Consider the following 22,794-nt stretch of genomic DNA (forward strand, 5'->3'; position numbering starts at 1 on the left):
GAGAATTTCTGACACGCCACATGCTGTCAATATGCTGAGGCAAACCTGAATATGTAAACAGTCTTCACTAAAAGAACAAAAAATATAATTGGAAGTAAAATTAATACACAGGATTTGGTGCAACTCTATTTAGAATAGATATTCTCTTTACAAGGTTAAACAGCTGTAAACACTATGCTTTCATCTCTCAGGTATGTCCCTCACCTCTTAAATTGTTACTATGATATAGTCTTCCTTAGTACTGCCTGAAGTTTTAAAGTTTCCATTTCTTGCCTACCGAAACTCCAGTTAGTCTAAAACTTCTAAAAGAGTAAATGACAAAAGAATGCTACCTTGTTAAGTATATTTGTAAGACTATAGAAAAGGGGCGGCCCAATACTCATGCACCCCTATTGTGGGGTGTGAAGACGCTCAGATGTACATAATCTTAATTCCATGAGCAGAGACTTTTTCCGCAACTAGATCCTCTGACCACCAGGTCACAATGCAATAATCTTAGCTAAGTTTACCCTCTTTATCCTTGTAAAACTATGGTGGCAATAATGTTAATATATGGTATCTAGCTTCAATAGGCTGTTCGAACTATATGCTACTCTATCACTATGTTGATACTTCAAAATTTCTTCTGTAAAAAAGAACATAGGCAGCTGAAGACTTTATCTTCTCCTTGATGATGGGATAAACATGGCTATCATCGAAGTCATACCACTGATCACCCCCTCGCTACATGAAATACAGAAGAGCATAAACAATGGATGAACATTAACAATTGCAATAAGAACAATTTTTTAACAATTTACAAATAAACACAATTTCATAATCAACATTTCACCATCTACACCAAGTAAGCCATTGGATAGAGGCCCATAATCATGACAATAATGATGAGAATTGTTTGAGTTCTCAAACCATTTCAATTGTTTCAAAACCGTTTCTCATATCCCAAACCATAAGCTTTAAAACAAAGAAAACAAAAAGTATTCAAAAAATAAACAGTACTTACATGGACAAATGCAGTGTAATGACCACCTCCCATGCTTCCATAATGGTTACTGACAGCATAAAGTGTGTAATTGTATGACTCACCATTCCCATGGGTAATATAAGCTGACAAATCGAGATTATCTACAGGGAAATCAACATATGTCTCCAGCTTGTTTTTCAAGTAACGACTGTATTGAAACCTCTTAAGATGAATGACCAAAATTTCAGGAAGTCTCCAAAGATCTAACTTCTTACTAGCTTGACGATGTTCTTTACAGCCAGGACAGTACCTAATATTTCAGAAAACTGCACCTTAAATAATAGCCAGACTGGAAGATAAGTAATTTATAGAGAAGAATGGATATGTTCCTATAACCCTTGTGAATAGAACTTTTAAAAAAAAGATCAGAATAGCTGTATGAAATACTGACACAGCAGTATTTTCTGATTGAAAACAAAGTTTAGCAAAAATACTTTCCTAGCAGTGTTTATAAGATTTAAATAAGGAAAACAGACAGTTGCTCTTACGTATACTAATTGAAGGGAAGAATCAGGGTGAAAAGATTAACATTCAGATTTAAGTTATATATTAAAACAAAGGTGTAAATAGAAATCCAAATCATTACAAAACAAGCAGCTGCCCCTGATCAGTCTTTCATAAGAAACTATTTAGGGTTTGAACTTTAATGGCACTAAGTATTCAACCCTAACCTGCAAATAAGATAATTTAACGATGATGGTAATTGGTAATACTGGATTCATAGAATTTATGAGCTGAATAATAATGCTGAGCTGATGTGAGTCCCAATCTAAAACTATTTGGAAAAGCTTAAATATAAAGTAATCCAGTTTAAAATATCTTCCAGATAGGACAAAGTAATATGCATGTCAATCAAGTTACTTTTTCTTAAGGCTATAAAAAATGGTTAACTAACCACATGTCTTCTGGTCCAAGAGGTTCTTCTTGTAAGAATGCTTCAAGGCACTTGTAAAGAGAAACTGATTCTTGAGGTCTCTTTGCTAAAAAGCCAGACTTGAAAACCTCAGGCAATGAACTACAAAGCTGTGTGTTATATTTCTTAAGCTGTTCTTCTGACCAACACACAAGCACGTGCAGCAGCCTTAACTCTCCATTTATTACTAGAGGCTCATTCATTAATATCTTGGAATTCTTGATAGTTCCCTTTTCATCTGTAACATAAAACTCCATTCCTCCATCTGAAGGAGTGTCTAACCCATTCACATTTGAACCTAAACTAGGAGTCGTGGCCTCTGTTTCTGTGTCTTCTTCAGTTTCCTTAAACACGAGACAATTTTCTAAGGCCTCTTCAATTGGATTTTGAAATGGATAGAACCACTTTAGATACAAATTGCGGAGATCAGATCCATTTGTAACACTATAAAGCATATCTACAACAGGAATTCCAAAGGCTTTCCAATTCAGAGTCAGCTTCCCATAGACATACTGCCTGAAAAAATCATATCAAACACTAACTTTGTAAGTCAAGGAAATCAGAAGTGACAATTAAGAAGCCCATGCAAAACATGTATGTGAGCATGTCTGTGACAGTGAGATTAAATCCATGCTGAATCCTAGCAGCATGTTGTAGTGATTATGAGACAAGGAAAAATAAAATGAAATCATTCAGCCCACATTTGACTGCATATCCTTCTATTCTTATTAAAGGCTTCATACTTTGGACATTTCATATTCTACTGACTTAATTTAGGACCTGAATATAAGAAAGAAAGGAGGAGGGCTCCCCTCCAGGCCTTCTATGTAAGACATGAAAAATATATAAATAGATAACAATTGAATTCCAATGAATTGTCACTGCAATAAGCATTAAGCAATTTTGAACAAAAAGATCAAGAAAATAAAATGATAGAGGAATGAGAATGGTTGGTTAGACATTTAACCAACGTGACAAATAAATGAATCTGGTTCAAATTGATGAAAGTAATATAAAGTCTTCCCAAAAACACAGTTTTTTAATATAATTACTTCATTCGCATGTAACCATCTATATGGAATTAAACATCTGTTTAAAAATTATGTTTAATATAAATCCGAATTTATATTTTTTTTCAATGTTTGATTGTTAAATAAACCTTGACCAAGAAGTAAGAGGCTCGATGAAATTAGGATTTTTCCTATACAAGTTATTCTGTTCAATGTTTAAGAGCAGGCAACTTAATTGCATTGATAGCAAGGTTCCTTTGTAGATAAGAATTAGCAAAACCAGGTAAAGAGTTTGCATCAATTTAAAATGTAATGAAAAGTTATGACACTTACAACTGAGCTAGCAAAGTGTATCTAGATCAAATAAAATAAACTGGTTCAGGTCGAAGTCCATGGTTTTTTGTTTCTATTATTGTTGTTGACCATTGGTCAAGGTCAGTTGGTAACCAATGTTTTAAAGGCATTTTCAGCACTGTAGTTGCACATGTGTTCAGTTTTTCCAAAATTTTACAAAATGTGCATGTAATGCTGATAAACTATTTGTTTAAAGGCTGATGAGAGACATTTGATATAAACTAGTTCACAACACTATTAAAAGAAAAAATAATAGTGAAAAGTTCTTACAAAAGAAAATCAATCTTATAGTTATCACCACAAACATATTAACTTACTCCTCCATCCGCTGGTTTATGAAGACAACCAAAGGGGCATCCGCATTATATTTCAAAAATCGGTAAGCAACTAGTTTGTCAGCATCTCTGATTAAGGATAATGAATCAGTTGGATCTTCAAGGAAACGTATGATGCAATTGTTGTATACCTGTACCAGAGCCCTAGCTTCAGACATATGGTTTTCTACAGGATTAAAATGTAACAACAAAGAAACTCAAAATGGATGGGAAGTGATTTCGAATGAGTTTAAACAAATTATAAATAAATATAAACCTCAGCTACTAATAAGGTCTCATCAGCCCCCAAAGCACATGCAATGCTAAGAGCACGGGTCAGATCTTCAAATCTTCCATTTTTTGGAACAGTAATAGTATATGGTGATAATTGAGGCATTTCACCACCATTGCCACTAACAGTTATAGTCATTGTCCGCATTGTTGTTGAAGGTAGAGGTAATGATAGGTACATGAATGGATCAAATGTCACAGAGACCTTCCTACAAACAGGGCAAACTAATGTTGATTTATATTGACCCTGCATAAAATGATGAATGCAATCCATAAGGTAAAGAGAGTTTAGAAGAGGAAGAATAAATATTAAATTAGTTCTCATGAAAATGAAAAGGACATCATATTTCATCTTCAAATGAATTAGAAAGAAAAAAATAGCATTCTTAGTGGCGAGAGAGGATCACTCAATGTAGTAGGTTTTCTTATTATTCTAACTCCCTTAACAGTTAACTGCTATTATGAATTATATAATTTGTTTTAGAATAAACGGTTAATACTACAACATAACAAGAATTGAATATTAATATTCTGGACCAATTATGGAAGGTCCAATTGTTCAAGCCTCACCTCTCACATGAAACCATTACCTTCAGCAGAAATGTCACCCCCCTCCCCACAAAGAAGCTAATTAATTTTTTCCATAGCAATCCAATGGCAATATAATCTTTAACACAATGCATGTGAAATTCAAATAAAGTATTGAAATTAAATTAATATAGATGTTTCTGCTTAAATATGCTATGTCTGAATTCATTAAAAATTCTCTTTCCAAGATTATAGACACTAATCAAGCTGTAATTTCCTGAACAATTTGGCATGAAAAACAGACATAAGAACCTGTAATTCTTATATTATAACCGGTTAAAACAGTTTGAACTCTTCAACTAATTGCTTTTACTACACTTATAAATGTTTAGGTAAAAATCACCAATCTGCCATGGAAGTTTCTAGAAATAACTACTTAATGATCATCAAGAAACTATGGGGTTCTTCACATCATGTGTAAGTATGTAATTAATTCTACAATTGCATACAGGGAGACAAATACCTACTTGGCACACATCAACAATCACAGAATCATTGCGAGCCAAATGATTATGCCAATATTCATCAGCAACCTCTTCATCTGGTCGATCATCTCCATCCTTGACTTCAATATAAGGCTTACATTTAACACGATTCAGATCTTCATGGAGACCATCCAACAAAAAAGCAAGAAGTTCCTATCAAGATGCATGTATATAGTTGACAATGTTAGGGAACATGAGTCAGGAACCCTGTAAAGCCAAAAATGTTAGCAAAAAGAGAATAAAAGGGCCAAATACACTCACTTGGGAATCATGCTGATTAAATCCACTGAACTGAGGTGCAAATCTAGCAAGTTTTGATTTGAATGTTCTTGGTGCCACAGGACTTGCTCCAGGCGCCCATAACTTCCTGAGCAGATCTCCAAATGCCAAAGCTATCTCACCCTGGCAAAGAAGCATATATCAAGAAAATAAAATAGTGGAAGACATCACAGGCATTGAAGTTTCCAAGTCCCAACCATAAAATTTCTTGAGATATCCAGCTATTAAATTATGAGCAGCGTTCAAAATGAATGATTACATACATTCATTCCCAATGGGTTATCATGATTGATTTCTCTAATATAATCTTCCAGAAAATAATCAACGAGCTTTGGTGTATGTGCTAAACACTGGAGGGAACTGTTCATGAAGCAAGTGTTTCCTAGGTTTTGTAACCCAGTTAATCCCAAGGAACCTGCTTCACCAGGGCCTGAAGAGAAGGTCAAAGAATTGGAATTCATACAATCAGAATTTGCACCGTCATAAGTGTCATTCATCTTCAGTGAAGCACTGCCAGAAAAATTTGCCATCTCATCTTTCTTTCCTTCCCTACATCTAATTGAGTCTGACAATCCATAAACTTGCAACTCCAAAAGAATCTGTATATCATTCAAAGTTAACATTAATATGGCACATGAGGGATCCAATCAACAACAACACAAGCCTTATCTTACTAGAAGTTAAAGACTTCAAGTCATAGCCAATACTTCAGAGGTTAAAGTCATTATCATGAACTTTAGTAAAAGACATGGGGAGACGCTCAATCAAGACAAGTTAAACAACAACTGATAAAGATTTTGACAGAAATTTAAGATATCCTCAACGACGACGACAACAACACGAATAGCCTTTATCCCATTAGTTTAGATCAACTACATGGATCATACAACACCACTGGGCTTGGTTAAAAACCGAATTCTCAGGAAGCTACCAACTTCCAAGAAACTATGCAAGAAGCTATCTGCATCCTTAAGCTTGACACATAAAATAAAAGAAGCTACCATGTTCCAAGAAATTAAGCTTTTTGCCCCCAATCATTCAAACCTAGGGTTCTTGCATCAACGAACCTAACATAAAGAGTCAATTCTCCGCAAGAAAATTTAGAGGACAAAAAATTATTAATTACTCGTAAAAACTGGAGAGGAATATAGGAGAAAAGTTTTTTTTTTCTGTGCATAAGGAAAATCTTAAAGGAAATAGGTTGCTTATTCATGAGACTGCTAAACATTTGTCCACGGTTGAAAACTAATATTTGATCGGATGTAAATAAGCCCAACCATGATTGAACACTACATAATTTATCTGGCACATTAAATAAATAACATTGGAAATATAGCAATACTGATATCATGAGCCAAACTATCAAATATAGCAATACCTGATATTGACCAAAATCATATCAACATAATAATGTTTTACCAAAGCTATCAAAGTCATGTAATAAATACAAATAAAGTCCCCGAACAAGAAACAAGGTGCAATTCATGTACAGGAGCACTTGTGTACTAAACGTCTAAACCTCATGCAGTTTTTTCCATAAATTTTAAAATTGCTATTTAAGTATCTAACAGTCTTAATATGAAAAAATCATAATCTTAGAAGAAATGCTGAGTCGCGAAGGAGTTATGGCACATACATAACATATGTTTATCTCTAACGCTGGGAAAATGGAATAGTTTGTAAGCAAAGTAGGATCTGTGACTGTGACTGCAAATATAAATTACAAGGACATACAAGCATATACGAACAAATTTTAATCAGAACATAATACCACATACCTCCTGATCAGACTGTCTTTGACAGTCAACTGGGACCTGATTTTTGTCATTCATTAAAAATGTTATCTGATCAGAATAGTCCCACATGCATAGCTGCAATAACAGGTTAATAAAACGTCAATTTCAAGCAGTAATAACAGAATTGTCTATGTTTTTTTGTGTAAAATATAGGAAGGGGATCCACTTAATAGCATTTCCTAGAATACAAATTTGACAAATTTAATCGTTGAATCATGTGATACCCTCTTGATAATCATGCATGAAATTTTTTATATAAATTGAACAATCATAAGTATGTAATTTTATAGTCAACATTTACCTATATTTTGAAAAACATAAAACTTCGTACCCCATTGCCCAGAGGCTCTTCGCTATGCGAAGGTATATATTAAAATAAAGTTGATTGATGAAGTATCAAATAATTTGTAAATTATATGAATTTTTTTGGACTTGATCTATTTAATGTCAACTCTTAATCCAACTGTTGGATTAGTGGAATTTAATTTGTATAAAAAATTATTAAGTAGATTTAGACAAAACTCACACTTAGAGTAAGTGAATCCCTTCACACACACACACATTTAACTATAGCTGTAAAAAGAATATTCTATTACCGTCTCTGAATCCACACTGAACATTTTGCAGGCTCTTTTAAAGAGTTCAACTGCATTGTCCTAAAAAGGAGGGAATAAATGGGAACAGCAGATTAGAATTTGAATAACAAGATGATAATGAACAAATAAATATCATGATTCTTTAATGATGTTGGATATAAAAGCACTCATAAATGATGGAAGACATATAAATTATGTATCTAAATTCTCAGTATCACATGAAAAAATATGATTTTAAAAAATTGACTAATTAAATGAGCCCAGACAATCCAAAACCCCACCACTAGATACCTCATGGACAAGAACAATGCTAAAAGAAATTGGTGAGAGAAAAAAAAAACTAGCTAAGAGCAACAGACCTTTTTGCTTATTCTTACTCCAAATGAATTTGTTTCCCTCTGAACAGAAAGCCTGAGTTGTAAAGGATATACATCTGCCATATCACTGTCAGTTGCTGAAAAGCCTTTGTCATCCTTCATTACATTTTTCGAATCACTATGCCTACATGAAATATCAAAGCATGTGATCATTCAGATATAACAAACAAAATATTCTGCTTATTAAGCAGCATGCAATTAACTACTTGAAATCCTATACAGGAAGTATAAATATGCTAATAAAACAAAGACAGTAATATGACCTAAAATTATGAACCAATGCACCAAATTATGAATCATTAATATGCTAGTTGTTTTTAAGTTCCAGGTTTACATGTAGTATATATGAGATATAACATATGGCACCATCAAGGGGGACTCATTTAGCATATAATTAGATATTAATGATCAAGTGAGCAGCTTTCATTAAGAAGTTGTGGAGTGAGCTACTGATACAATGATACCTAATGGTTATTGTATAACAGCTAAGATAGAAGAATGAATACCAAAATTATTTCAAGAATTGATGCAAAAGATAATAATTAACACCACTGGCCCTCTCATTCATATCATCCATCCCTAAAGATGCAAATCTAGTTAACAAGAAACCTCTTCATGTGGCAGTAAGTTTACTTGATCTTGCACCTTCAAAAAAAAAGTCCATCACTAATATGAAAAGTATGTTTAGGCGTCCCCAAAAGTTATTGACAAGACTATACAAGGTGCAAACTAGCTTCCCAAAATCTTGCAAACACTCAAAAATTCTGACTATCTTGCATAAAATCTGGCATATCTTCAAGTAAAAAAAAAAACAATTTGCTCAAATAATTAATGGACTCGTATTCTAAAAATTCAAGCATTAAAAAAAAAAGGTAGAATTCTTTTGCCACAGAAACAGAAAAATCAATGATAACTATGTCCAAGGCTTGAATTTCTTTAAGTTCAGCAGGCAACATGGTTATTTGACTCTGTCTATGGAGTGAGACAAACTGCTAAAACTATTAAGCACGAAGACACTGCACAAAGCTGTACAATAAATGTGCAAAGCTAAGAGAATTTCACACAGCACAAAGTACAACACCAGCTATCGAAATTTCAAAGCTATGGGATCCAAATTCCAAACCACAGGTTGAAGTAAAAAAGAGTTGCATCCCCACACATTCGAACTTAAAACATCATACATTTTAAGTCACTTATCCATCTTTACTCACCACTTGAGTGCCTGCAACCACATATCCCCAGATACCAAAGCAAAGTCCCGGCCAGACACACCAACTTCGCCATTTTCACGAATGTGCTGCAAATCGTCCTCCCTCCGAAGACTGAACACAAGATCTGAGTTAAAGATGTTATTGATAATCTTCATAGGACCAGCATAGGACGAACCGGGAAAAGAGGCGAACGCAATTCCCTTCTTCTTATCCGAATCCGCCGGCATTGAATCCTGAGCATCCTTCCACCACCTGAAACACACAAGGCCAACCACCAACACTCTTCACACATCCAATCTCAATCAACCAATGCAAACAAGCTCGGATCACACAAAAATCCAAAACAAAAAACAAAAAAAATCAACACGCCAGCCAGTTCGATTAATCCACGAAAAACACAAAAAAAAAAAAGACAATACACGACGAAATCGAATTCAGCCGCGTGACGATGGGTTCAACCCTAAGCGCGCATTGCTAGTTCCGTCGCTTCCGATTCACAGTGAGCAAATGGAATCACAGATTTAGGGAAAGTTCAAACACGCGCGAAATGAATAGAAGTGAGAAATGGGTGGAATCTTGAAAGAGAAAAGACCTGTGAGGAACGAAATAGACTCGCTGGTCCTTGTGTGAGTCCGGTCGCTGAGAGTTATCGGAGCAATCTTCGGAGGCACACACCATCGCAGAGAGAGAGATTTAGAAAATTCGCTTCGAAAATTTGCAGTTTATTAATATTTATAGAGCAGAAAATGAAGGATTTGCAGAGAAAGAAGTAGCAATACAAGTGGAGCTTTTTCTGTGAAGTGGTGGATGCAAATGCAATACAATACAGACAGGGAGGGAAAAATAATATATATCCTACGTTTCCTATATTTATAACTTATTTACTGCCCCTTCTTCAATTCATTTACTACTTTCTTCCGGAATATGTTCGGAGCATTTATGTCCATTAATTTGACCAAATTAATTATTTAAGACAATAAATTGTTCTTACGTCAGTTTATAAACTTTAAATAAAAATAATATTTTTAAAATATAAAGTATTGTTTTCTTTAACAAGATTATAAATACGTGCATTTGTTTATATTATTAAATCATATTTTAAATAATAAATGTGTTTTCATTCTTAGGTCAAACTTTTGACGTAAGTTTCTAGTAATATAAAATATATATATAGGTTTAAGATATTTAATGTTTTGTGAGTTTTGTTTTATAAATTATTATAAAAAAAATTATATTATTAATTAATTAAAAAATATTATACATATTATTATAATAAAACATTATATATTAATTAATTAAAATGCATTATAAATATAAATTTTAAAATAGTTATTACAAAAGTCAATAATATTATAAAAAATTATGATTAGATAATAATATTAAAAATTAAAAAAAAAGGTGTAAAGAAATTTTATACTTTTAACAAATTATTATTCAATAATTAAAATATTGGAAGTTTAATTTATGTGTAAAATATTTTTATATAAACATTCCGTAAGATTTGACATTTTTATATCCCTTAAAATAATCTAAAAGTTATTAATTTTTATTCCAAACTATAAATATTTGTTAAAAACTAATCTCGTGCTATTTTTAGATTGATGGAAAAGGATGGAATGAAATGAAATAAATTAAGATAGAATAAAGTGGAATAGATCATAATAGAATAATGTTTTCATTTTATTGTTTAAATACTTTATGATAGAATGGAAAAAAATTATTTCATTATTTGATAACTAAACAAGGAAAATAAATTTTATTTTTTTATTCTTACATTATCTTTTCTTTTTCTAGTTTAGAGATTATGGGTGTTTTTCAGACATCAAAGGAATCATTTATAATGTGAATTTAATTATTATGTATCCTTGATATCAAAATTTTAAATTGCTAATTAATTTTAAAAAAACTTTAAATATGACTTTTAATTTACCATAAAAGTCTATATTACCCTGGAAGGATTCATTTTGGTTCTTGGATAACTTTCTTTGGGTCACCTAGTGTCATATAGGATGAAAAAAAAATATTTTTCGTTCTAGTGGTAAAATTTAATTTGGGTTATTGAATTTTACTTATAAAAAAAAAACACTCTCTTTTACCTCAAATGACATTTGAGAATTCTTTTCCTAGAATCGAATTTTTAGTAATGAGAATTCTTAAATAAGAATAATAATAGATTTAGTTAATAAAAAAAATTTAACTCAAGAATCCTCTTAAAGATGCTTTAAGAAACTTAAAATAAAAAGGTTTTTCTTGAAAAATATAAAAGTATATTTTTCATTAAAAAAATTGATATTTTGTAATGTTCCTAAAATATATATTTTTTTATTTCCTTGATCATTGGTTAGCCATACCCAATAAAAAATACTAACAATATCCATCGTTTGAAAACCAATTTGGTTGAATCTCGCAACTTCGACTTTAAAAAAACAATTTGGTTGTAATTACCAAAATGCTTTCAAAGACATTGTGAAATTGATTGTTTGTTACCAATGTCATATGTCCACGACACAATCATATTCGGGAGAAGAAAAAGGTCAGGATTTTGCGAAACTTTAGGACAACATTCTTTTTCAATTAGTATGTATAAATATTTGATAATGAATTTAGATCTGGGTAGATAGAAGTTTATGATTTATACGACCCTAATTCATAGTGGAACTAATTTTTTATGGAGACTGTCATTTTTGAGTAAGTTCACTAAGGATGTTATTATACATATTGTTTGAGTAAGTTTTGAAAAAATTAAATAAAAGCAGATCTTAGATATCCTTTGCCACGAGCCTATGACACATAAAATGATGTTGTGGGCATCAAGAAAACCTTCTAATGGTGGCTGCTCCACAAAATAATCTTGCACTATTTTATTGCTGTAAAGTTGGTGCTTCAATCGCCTGTTCACGTGATGAACCAATCTCATGTGTTCTGTTCATCTTAATTTGCAATGCATAGTAAACTTCGTCAACCTCATCACGTGCCTCCTCTGAGGTTAGTATCCTATAGCAATGGCTAATAATGTCGCACTCTGAAAATATATTTGTTTCGCTTGGTCTTTCAGTCCTCATGTTAACGGTCGAATGCATTGATGATTTGGTATAGGGTTATTTTAATATAATTATTAGTCTTATTAAATGTATTGGATTGAGATTTTAAAAAAATATTTTAATATAAAAAAATTGTGAATTTTAAAGATTACTTCAAAATATCATGATTTATTAAATTTTTTTATTATACTTTTGTGATAATTTCAATTTTAATGAATTTAAAAGATTTGAAATTACTTTATAAATTTATAAGATTTAAAAAGATTATGTAAATTTTAAAAAATATAGTTAAAATTACGAAAGTTAGTAAAAAAAAGAAGAAATGATGAGATTTTGATAAAAAAAATAAACAAAACTAATATTTTTTTTTAATATTTTAATAACTAAATTGATTATACCTATATGTCATCGTATACTAATATTTCTTGTACTAATATTTTCTCATTCTCATTTTTTTATTTGAACAATAGATTATAAATTATATGCTAATTTTTTTATTTTTTATTATTATAATTATTTTATATGATAAATCCAATGACATATTTAATTGAGGTCCAATAATAAACATATACTAAAAGAGGGTGGTGAGAGTAAAAATTTTGTGAGAATGTTACTTAGTTATGTGGAACAAAATTAAGAGTGACGATTATTCGACACAGACATGTTTATAGTAAGTATAACAAAAACATGATCATGTTCGGTTATCCAGATAATCAGTAGGTAATAGGTATAATCATTATAACAAAAACATAATTAGTTTTGTCACATAAGACAAACATTAATTTAATTTAGAAAACAAATGAAAAAATAAGGGAAGGAATATCTTAAAGAATATTATTTTTTGATAATTGTTCGATGTCTCTTTCAATTGAGTATATCTCGTTCTTGTGCCAGATATTGAAAAAAGTCTAGTAAATAATAAAAAAGAAAGAAAAAAATCTAGCAATATCTTAAGAATTTTAGTAAGATTGTTTGATAAATATTTTATACTAAAAAGTCAATGAAATCCACCAAAATTTATTTTAAAAAATCTATCTATTTATTTTTTAATACCAAAAACTTTTTATAAGTTATAAAAAATCATAATTGAATATCACTAAATTTTATTATCATTCTTAAAAAATCTTAAAAGTTTTAATTAAATATCCCAAGACTTATTCATTTAAGAATCATAAATAAATACAAGAAATTTTGATATAAAAAAATATTTTAAAATCTTAATTAAATACACCTTCTTTAAGTTCAAATCTCATTATACAATTACATTAAAAATTCATAAGAAGAAAAATATCATTTATAATATTCATGCTTACAGCCTATAAAAAAAATGCTTAATTTGTGCAAAAATGTGTCCGATAAACAAACATGTAACCACTTAAAAAAAAAAACTATTGTACTAATACTAAATGGCTATTATTTCTATTTTTATTTATAACACTCAAATTAAAAATATCATTTGTTTTATTCTATAAAATCCAATTTATAATGTCCATTATATTACTTATTTACTTATTCTTGACTAAAATTTTCCTAATTAATTGTACTAGCAAAAAATTAGAAGAGAACAAAAATATTCATTATAAAATTATAATAAATTTATTATTATCAATTAAATTAATATTTTTTAATTTAATAAATTAAAAAAATTAAATCTTATAAATAAAAACGGATGTAATATATTATGAGTGATGCTTTCAAAAACTGTACTTAGTTTAATATGTAGCATTATAATTAATATTATCAATATTTAGAGTTCTTAGTTTAATTATCATACAGTAGTATTGCTATTTTTTTTAGAGGAAGTATTGTTAGTTATTACTAACCATAACCTTAAAAACAATGCTTAAGAAATCAAAATAAAATATTTTACTAGAAAATATAACATTTAATATTACTGGAATACTTTTACTAGTGAAATTATTATTTAGTTATTAATTTCTTAATCGCCTTTAAAATGATTAACAAACTTGAATCTGTGTCAGTAATGTTCCTGATTTTCTCTTGAAATGTTCAGTCCGTGAGTTTGTCACTGATGCAGGGGATTGGAACTTTCAGCAAATGCAAAATCTTTTGCTGGTTGGAATTCGTAATTGGATTAAAGCTAGCGTTCCCTCCCTCTTCCTATTTCACAGAAGAGGACACTTTGTCTTGACAGGGTACGAATGATGGATCATTTACCATGTCTAGTGCTTACGACAGTTTGTCAAATTATTCATTCCTCTGTGCAGCCCATGAACAAGTTCAAGGTTATTTTCCTGCGTTGGAAAATCTGTTAACAAATTCTGGTCGTCTAAAAAGGCATTTGACGAATGATGTTTCTGCGTTGGTCCTGCCAGTAATAACAATAGTTATATTTGTTGGCAGCCCCCACCTCCTGTTCAGTGGAACCTTAATTGTGATTAAAACTTCATACAAGCAAAGACCATGCTCTTCAATGGCATTCCAGCACCATCGGAAGCATAAGGCTGGGCTTCATCTCATGCTCTCAAGTGGACGCAGGAGCTCGGACTCAAGATTGTAGCTGATAGTTGCAATAATTCATTGGGCATTTTGGCTTTCAATGTCATATTAGCTAAATGTAGAGCTTTGCTTTCTAATTTTTTAAACTCTAGGGTTTGTTTTTCTGAGAGACAAGTCAATTATGTTGTTCATTCCTTAGCTAGAGCATCAAGATTCTATGCTTGTAATCATACTTTTGATATCATTTTCACTTGTATTCATGTTTTTATTATTAATGAAATACCTTAATTGTGGTTCTCTTAAAAAAAACATACATGGAAGATACAAAATAAGGTTAACAAATAAATTTACTTTGTCAATACAAACATGTACACCTACTCGTTCAAGTAAAGAACAGTTTTGTAAAGATTCCCTAGATCCATTATTTACTCAACAATAACCGAATCATCTTTAAAGGTTGAAACTTAACATACATTAATTTAACCTTACCCTTTTCTTAATCTAGTAAAAAAAAATTAAATTCGAGTATTCATATCAAAGATTTCTATAAATCACTAGCATGCCTCCAAATGTTGATAGAGCTACCTCATGCTCAAGTATTTAGAATTCACCAAATTCGATTCTAAACAGAAAGCCAGTAGTTTGGGCCACCCTTATCGTTTGCCTTCGACTCTAAAAAAGGAGGGAAATCTAATGGTGGAATTCTAATTCCATGCATCTTTATATCTCATAAGAAAAACTGTGTTTCTTCATTTTTTTTTTTGTTGGTCTACACTCTACAATAATGACCATGCTTCTTGAAGTCATTGTGTTTTTCTTTTTTTTACTAGATATTGTTTACAACAATGTCAAAGTAGCAACCTCTACCGTTGGAGCGATGGCCATCTTCAGATATCAGGCACAAAAGATCCAAAAACGATTTTGAATTTAAAGGAGATGCAAGTTAATGGCTCGTTCTTCTCATTTTTTAGTGTCATCTCCACGGTGTAGGTGCCCTGTAAACATTAAAGACAAGGAATTGATCTCACATCTCAGCAATATATTGTTCCAAATTCAAAAATAGAAAATGTTTACCTCCCAATGAAACTGATATCATAGAAAAGCATGCTTGAAACAAAAACAGGAGTACAGGATAGTTTACATCACCACAACAAGTAATTAAGAAAATTGATGAAAAGCCAAGTCCAACTGAATTGCTCTTCATGAAATTCCATAAATTCTAAAAGATTCAGAAGCTTAAAAACAACTCAAGATGTTAAATATATCAACAGGATGTAAATCACATATACATGTAAGGAAACATAGCATATTTTGCACTAAAGAGTGATTAGCGCATGTGGAAAAGAGCTGAGGCAAAGAACATGCGTAGCTGCTAAAGAATACAGAATATTTTCTCAAATATAATGCTCTACAGAAAATTAAGTGTTTGCTAACATTCATTTATATGTTAAGGGGCTCTTTATAGATGTCAAAGGAGACTTCATTTCATGATAGGGTGAAGTTTATAGATTGGCTTCATTACTAAAAGCTTATATTTGGTAAATTGAAACTAACCGGTGGGGCAAATGCAGGCAATTTTTGGGTGTGAGAAGCCACAAAGCTGCCAGTAGCAACAGGACATGATATTTCCTCACAAAAATCATGGATTTCTGTGTGGACAACAAAGCCGAAGTATGCAACTGTAGTTAGCCACTTTCCTCCATAAATAGTTTCACCTGCATCAAAGAGAGGCAGCAATTCTATTCACAATCAACTAAAAATAATTAGAATAAACGTCAATTTCATCCCTAAAGTATCACCCTCTCCTAAATAGTCTCTAAAGGAAACAAATTATACAAGTAATTCCTCAAGTATTAAAAATCATACTAAATAGTCTCCTAACTCCTAAGTTTTAAAAAAAATTCCTTCAAACTAGTCCATCGACGTTAGTGAAATATAGCAATGTATGAACTAAATAAATGAATATTCAATACTTTAAAAACTATTTATATGATTTCATTACTTTAAGGACTATTTAGGAGAGGGATTAATACTTCAAGAACTGATTGAATTGATGGGTTATAAAAATAATTAAATGACATATTAAAATGCTACACAAGATAAGTGTGTATAATTTCGTTTGTCCCTGCTGTAATCACCACACGGATATACGCATGAAAGAAAAATCGAAATTGGAGAAAAAAATCCATAATAAAAATAAAGGTAAAGAAGAGAGGGATTACCAGTGGCAGCTGAAATCTTAAAGGTGGCAGGCCTAGAACGCACAACAGGGTCTGGAGTAATTTGAATTCCAGATACCTTCACAGCATAGTTTACATCAGCTGCATAAATTTTAAGTGGAAAATAAAATACACAAGAAAGTTACTAAAGTTCCATGAGAATGCATAAGTAATTGGGTACTATTTGCTTTCAATACATTATACTACATAACCGAATTAATCAACAAAAACTGACTTCAATTAAAATTTAATCTCCCAAAAAAAAGTCAGAATTTTATTATGGAGGGCGTGATGTGCTAAGAGTATCAGAATTGCAGGACAAAATTTCAAAGAAAAAAGGAGAGAGAGGAAGTACCGCAGTATCTGAAGCTAGTAGCTTGAGCGTGGACAGATGAAAGGATAAGAATGAATAAGCATAAAAGATGGTTGAGCTTTGGCTGAAACTGAAACTCCATGGTTTTTTAAAAGATAGGGAACAAAATTATGCGGATGAATCACGTGTACTTATAAATATGGAGGATGGGTGGTCGGTTTACATATTAAAATTATGAAAAATAGAAAAAAAAAAGTTGGTGAATAGTCGTAGAAATTAGAATTTTAAAATTACATAATATAAAAAATTATAAAATCACACAATATACAAAATTTAAAATTATCTTAAACAGTATTCATTTGAATTGGTCCGGTATCCAAATAGATAAAGAACTTAAATTTTCCTCTTCAATTTAGTTCAGGTTGATTGGATCATCAGTCAAATTATTAAAAAAAAATAAAAATTAATGTGTTATGTTACTTATATGTGTATGTTATGTCAAGAGATTAATAGAACGGTTAACTATTCTATACATGGGGAGGGATAAATATTGTACACCATCTAGTACTATATATTTACCAATAATTTTTAGGAGATATTATGTTAGAAACATGGTATATTTCAGTTTTGATTTACATTTGTCAGATCAATATAAAGAAGTGATCCATAGGGATTGATTTACACATTGCTTGTAAAGAATTTCTATTTAATAACGTTAAATTCTTATTTCTTCCCTATTAAATATGACAAATGAAATAATAAAAGAGAGATAAAGGATAAAGAAGATGAACACAAAAGTTTATACTTATTCATCTCAAGTTCTAAACTGCAATAGTCCCTAACAAACTAACACAGATTTACGAGATTAAGATTCTTCATTATAGATTTACGAGAATCATATTATTTACTCAGATTATAAGACCTTTGCTTCTTCAATAAAGATGAACCCTGTATAAACTTTTCCCACAACCAGCATTTAATGGTAAAAAAAAAAAGGGAGTTATTTCATTTGTTAAAACCTAACAAATTTATAATCTTCAATCTCTCGCAAAGCTTAACTTTATTCATTACCAATATATATAAAAATTATGCTAAGAAATTTTATGCTTTAAAATAATATAAAATTAGACTTCTCATATATGAATCGATCCATTTAAATTAAACTCACTATTTTCCCTATTCCTTAATAAAGTATAAATAAATAAGAATATTATTCATCATCTAATTCCATGATAAGTAAACCGCATATTAAACTATATTTAAAAACAGATAAAATTATTTTTTTCCTGCAAAACAAAAAATGAAAGAAACACCAATGCCATCAGAAGGAAAAAAAATTGTATTAGGATGTCTTGTGAAATAATTTCTTGGACAATAATGCTACAGTGTTTGGTTGCTAAAATCGTCTGAGATATCAAACACTAAATATGTTTAGACCCGCACAAACGGCTAAAAAATAAGATGATCGAGATCATCACATGTCTACTCTAGCGCTCCTGTGGCTCATTACTGCTGAGCGCACTGCACTCTCTGAGCACCACCATGCATATCCTCATCCTCATCATATGCCTCCTGCTGAGCTTGTTGCCTCCTCCTTGTCTCTTCCTCCATGTTCACATCATGGAGTGTGGTCTCCTCACACTCATCCAGCTCCATGTCTGACAACTGTGATGTTGGCTTTGATGGCAGAACAGCCTCCAAAGCCTTCACCTGATCAAGACTCAGGGTATCAGGAAATTCCACTGAGAAATGAATGTAAAGCTTTCCCTTCAGGAAGTGCCTCTGGTAGTTTGGCATTCCCTCATCATTTATTGCCTTGAATGACTCTGCAAGTAACATTAAAAGTTAATAAGATTCAAGTTTCAATTCAATCAACAAGCAAAAGTAACACAGTGACTAAGCCATATGTGAATCATTTACATACCAGGCTTAACAACCTCCCCAGGGTTTGATTTGATCAGAAGCTGCCTGCTATCCAGGTGAGTCAGCACAAACTGGAAGCCACATAGAGCCTCAGTAAGAGACAATGTGTGTTCTACAAAAAGGTCATCTGCCTTTCGTTTGAACTTTGGGTGTTCCTTCTGTTGTAGGACAAAGACAATATCCCCTGTGACTGTATCAGGCTGCAAAACAAAAAATAGCTCAAAAAATAGTTTTCCATAATCTGGTACAGTGTCAGCATCAAAGCTCAACATACCGCTTCATCAGCTTCACCAGGGAATGTAATCTTCTGTCCATTCTGCATTCCCTTCTCCACAACAACTTCAAGTACTTTCTTCTCCTGAACAACCTTCTCTCCCTTGCACTGTTGGCACCTGTCTCTGTCATTGATTGTCTCTCCAGTACCCTTACACTCATTGCAAGGATGCTGCATTTGCTGAATCATAGAAGGACCAAGGTGCCTAATAGACACCTTCATGCCAGTACCCTGGCAACCAGCACAGGTCATTGAAGCCCCAGACTTTGAGCCCTTCCTGTAAGTAATCAATTACATACAACAAATCAACAATGTCAAAAACCCTATTAACAAAAAGGATCAACAAGTATGCCCTTCAAACAAAACCTAATTGCGCAACACACACCCATTGCATTTTGAGCACAACACGTTTCGTGAAAGAGAGAGTTTCTTTGAAGTTCCGAGGTAAAGATCCTCCAGAGAGACCTTCAGGGGATGAACCACATCTTCTCCCCGCCTCTGCCTCCGTCCTCTACTGCTACCACCTGCTTACACACGTAAAAATTCCTCATAAGACAAAATACACAATTAATTGAAGAAAATCATTTTCAAATAAACAAACAAACAAACAATACCTGACCCAAACGGACTTCCACCAAAGAATGAACTGAAGATATCAAATGGATCATGGCCACCGCCACCACCACCCATTCCTTCCTTAAGAGCATCTTCTCCATATGTATCATAAATCTCGCGCTTCTCAGGGTCACTCAGAACCTCATAGGCTTGAGCAAGCTCTTTAAACTACACCAACAAAAACAACACAAATCCATCACGAACAATAACACAAACCTCTATGCAAAAGTACAAACTACTAAGATAAACAAATTATGAACACCACAAAATATCAAACACTATAATCCAATCCCAACGCAGACACATCAACCAATAAAGACGATCCCTAAGCCTATATTTTTTCCTTTTCCCTCAATTTTTCTAACCCTATATAACAAATCATAAATTAATCAAATTGACTAATGAATCACAATCAAATAACAATTCAAACTACAACCATCATCATTCAGAATTCATCAAATCAAATATCAGAAAATCAACGATTGAAAATACCTTCTCGGGATCCCCGCCTTTGTCAGGATGGTTCTTAATGGCGGCTTTCTTGTAAGCCTTCTTTAAGTCATCCGGCGAAGCGTTCTTGGAAACGCCGAGGATTTCGTAGTACCTGGTGCTGTCGCTTTTCTTCGGAGCCCTTCCGAACATCTTCGTCTACCTCCGAATCGAAACCCTAATTTTCAGCGAGGTCTTGCAGCAGAAGCACTAGATCTCCACGGAATGCGAGAGAATAAGCGCTAGGCCAAGCCAGGTGATTCTGATTCACTAATACTTCGTCTCGCGTGTTTTTATACACAATGGTGCTTGATTCATTGGACGGCCACGATCCAAGCTTCAAAATATTCTTAGGTCAGCGGAAGGGTCTAGAAATTTTATTCGCCAAGTGTTTGTGACGAGGCGTGGGCCGTTGGATCTGAAATTTGGTGGATCTAGGTTTTTCTTCTAGATCCTTCTTTAGCGAAAAGCGAAGGTTTTTATTCCTTAATAAATTTAATTATACTAGTCTTTTTAGCCCTCTTGGCGCCAGACTTGACTTCCTTGGTTTTCCACGGCTGCCTCATTGCCTGTCACTAACCCACTCCTTTGGTCCCATTTCATTTACTCGTTTTTCAGGTCCTGGTTTTTTTTTTTAAAAATAAAAAAATTTAAACTTAATTATAAATTTTATCACTAAACATTTATTATTTTATAAATTTTACTATCTAAATCTTATTTTTACACATTTTATCATCAAAGTTTCATAATCTCAAATTTTATCACTTAAGTCTTTTTTTCCATAAAAACTTTTAATATTTCATAAATTTTATTATTTAAATTTTCGATTTTTGTTATCACATTGATAAAAAATTAATATAAATTTTTTTTAGGGGCTTGAAAACAATTAGTTTGAATTGAATTATAACTGAGCTTAAATCAAATTGTTCTTTTCTTTTCAAATTAATTCAAGAAAAAAAATACATTATTTTATAAAATTAAATTGATCAGTGAAATTATTTCTACAAAATAAATTTGATTAACCAAATCCGTTAAAATAATTTGAAATCAATTCGATTCAGTTTTTTTAGTTAACTAATTTTTAAATACCCCTGGTTATAATCGATGTTCAAAGATAATTTTCTATATTAATTATGGTTACAATCAATATAAAAAGTTATTATTCTATATAAATTATAACTACGGCTGACACATTAAAAGTCAAATACATCTATCTTTCTTCAATATTAATAAAATACATAAAAATTAAAAATTTTAATGATAAAATTTTAATAAAATAAAACTTAATGGTAAAATTTATAAAATAATACAATATGTGGAATATAATTTACAATTAACCCTTGAATTTAAATGAACTGATGTTGTAAAAAAATATTTATGTATATACGGAATCTTGTATTTATAAAAGATAGTTTTAAAGAATTATTATTGATTATTGATCTCCTTTCTCGCATGTCTTATCTTAATCTCATGTGTTTTTTTTAAGAAATCTCAATCTCAAGTATTAATCATTTATCTCGTTTAATAATCTAAATTTGTTTTTTTAAAGGAATATTTATCTTTATTTCTAAATTGTTGTTTTAGCATGGATGAGTCAAATCTAATATCATACCTCTTTGTTCTTTTGGTGGACAATCTATTATCTTAGCTTAACATTCTATCTTATCTCAATTTCGTATACACTGTTGAATTAATAGTGTCATTATTTTCATCGACAAACAAAATACAAAATACAAATTTTGCACCAGAGCATTCGATCAAATAGAACAAATCAAAGAGATGGGATTTTGAATATCCTTTATCAGCTATCTAGTATATCAGAGACAGTAATTAAAATTTACTTATATTTTCACAAAATTGAAATTAAATGATATTTAAAAGAAAGTCTCATTAAATGAAAGAAGAGTAGTTAATAATTACTTATATTTGACAAAAAAAACATTTATTTTATTTTTTTATAAAAGAGAACGGAGAGTGTGGCATAGAGTTAAAAATGAAGTAATTTAATTACTTGTATTTAGTCCCTTTCGAAAGTCCCTGTGTCCCAAAATGCTCTAGAAAATTTATTTTCATAGTAGTGAAACTAAAAAAGTAACAAAGGATTCTAAAAATTTACTCCCTAACTTAATAATATTTAACTTGATATCCAGTGTCTAATGTAGGGTTCTCAATGTTCAATACTCTAAAACATTATCATTTTACTAGACAGAGCTTGGCCATGC

The 22,794-nt window shown here is 31.4% G+C and overlaps 3 protein-coding genes across 3 annotated transcripts; all 3 read right to left on the minus strand.

The window, feature by feature from the left end:
* Nucleotides 1–50: 50 nt before the first annotated feature.
* LOC100817733 (ubiquitin carboxyl-terminal hydrolase 8) lies at nucleotides 51–10,077 on the minus strand. Its single transcript, XM_003543355.5, has 13 exons — nucleotides 9,831–10,077; nucleotides 9,239–9,490; nucleotides 8,010–8,151; nucleotides 7,651–7,710; nucleotides 7,037–7,129; nucleotides 5,522–5,857; nucleotides 5,241–5,381; nucleotides 4,962–5,132; nucleotides 3,893–4,153; nucleotides 3,619–3,767; nucleotides 1,920–2,453; nucleotides 1,004–1,274; nucleotides 51–723 (listed from the first exon to the last, which is right to left on the minus strand). The coding sequence occupies exons 1-13, from the start codon at nucleotides 9,914–9,916 to the stop codon at nucleotides 601–603; spliced, it is 2,619 nt and encodes an 872-aa protein (XP_003543403.1). The 5' UTR covers nucleotides 9,917–10,077; the 3' UTR covers nucleotides 51–600.
* Nucleotides 10,078–15,436: 5,359 nt separating this feature from the next.
* Nucleotides 15,437–17,435, minus strand: LOC100818265 (phosphatidylglycerol/phosphatidylinositol transfer protein-like). The gene is made up of 4 exons (NM_001253185.2): nucleotides 17,314–17,435; nucleotides 16,962–17,060; nucleotides 16,294–16,454; nucleotides 15,437–15,734 (listed from the first exon to the last, which is right to left on the minus strand). The coding sequence occupies exons 1-4, from the start codon at nucleotides 17,411–17,413 to the stop codon at nucleotides 15,627–15,629; spliced, it is 468 nt and encodes a 155-aa protein (NP_001240114.1). The 5' UTR covers nucleotides 17,414–17,435; the 3' UTR covers nucleotides 15,437–15,626.
* Nucleotides 17,436–18,587: 1,152 nt separating this feature from the next.
* On the minus strand, nucleotides 18,588–20,841 carry LOC100818805 (chaperone protein dnaJ). The gene is made up of 6 exons (NM_001253335.2): nucleotides 20,576–20,841; nucleotides 20,083–20,251; nucleotides 19,854–19,992; nucleotides 19,469–19,745; nucleotides 19,196–19,394; nucleotides 18,588–19,097 (listed from the first exon to the last, which is right to left on the minus strand). Exons 1-6 carry the CDS (start codon nucleotides 20,723–20,725, stop codon nucleotides 18,778–18,780), a joined length of 1,254 nt encoding a protein of 417 aa, NP_001240264.1. The 5' UTR covers nucleotides 20,726–20,841; the 3' UTR covers nucleotides 18,588–18,777.
* Nucleotides 20,842–22,794: the final 1,953 nt, after the last annotated feature.

The sequence above is a fragment of the Glycine max genome, chromosome 13 (assembly GCF_000004515.6).
Source record: "Glycine max cultivar Williams 82 chromosome 13, Glycine_max_v4.0, whole genome shotgun sequence".
In the NCBI taxonomy this organism is placed as follows: Eukaryota; Viridiplantae; Streptophyta; class Magnoliopsida; order Fabales; family Fabaceae; genus Glycine; species Glycine max.

Coding starts and splice junctions, on each gene's coding strand:
- LOC100818805 (NM_001253335.2), bottom strand. CDS start 20,725: ATGTTCGGAAGGGCTCCGAAGAAAAGCGACAGCACCAGGTACTACGAA. Junction 20,252..20,575: donor AAGGCGGGGATCCCGAGAAG/GTATTTTCAATC, acceptor TTGTTGGTGTAG/TTTAAAGAGCTTGCTCAAGC. Junction 19,993..20,082: donor TGGAAGTCCGTTTGGGTCAG/GTATTGTTTGTT, acceptor GTGTGTAAGCAG/GTGGTAGCAGTAGAGGACGG.
- LOC100818265 (NM_001253185.2), bottom strand. CDS start 17,413: ATGGAGTTTCAGTTTCAGCCAAAGCTCAACCATCTTTTATGCTTATTC. Junction 17,061..17,313: donor TACTAGCTTCAGATACTGCG/GTACTTCCTCTC, acceptor AAATTTATGCAG/CTGATGTAAACTATGCTGTG. Junction 16,455..16,961: donor TAAGATTTCAGCTGCCACTG/GTAATCCCTCTC, acceptor TCTTTGATGCAG/GTGAAACTATTTATGGAGGA.
- LOC100817733 (XM_003543355.5), bottom strand. CDS start 9,916: ATGGTGTGTGCCTCCGAAGATTGCTCCGATAACTCTCAGCGACCGGAC. Junction 7,711..8,009: donor GAGTAAGAATAAGCAAAAAG/GTCTGTTGCTCT, acceptor CCTCCTTTTTAG/GACAATGCAGTTGAACTCTT. Junction 5,382..5,521: donor ATAACCCATTGGGAATGAAT/GTATGTAATCAT, acceptor CTTCTTTGCCAG/GGTGAGATAGCTTTGGCATT.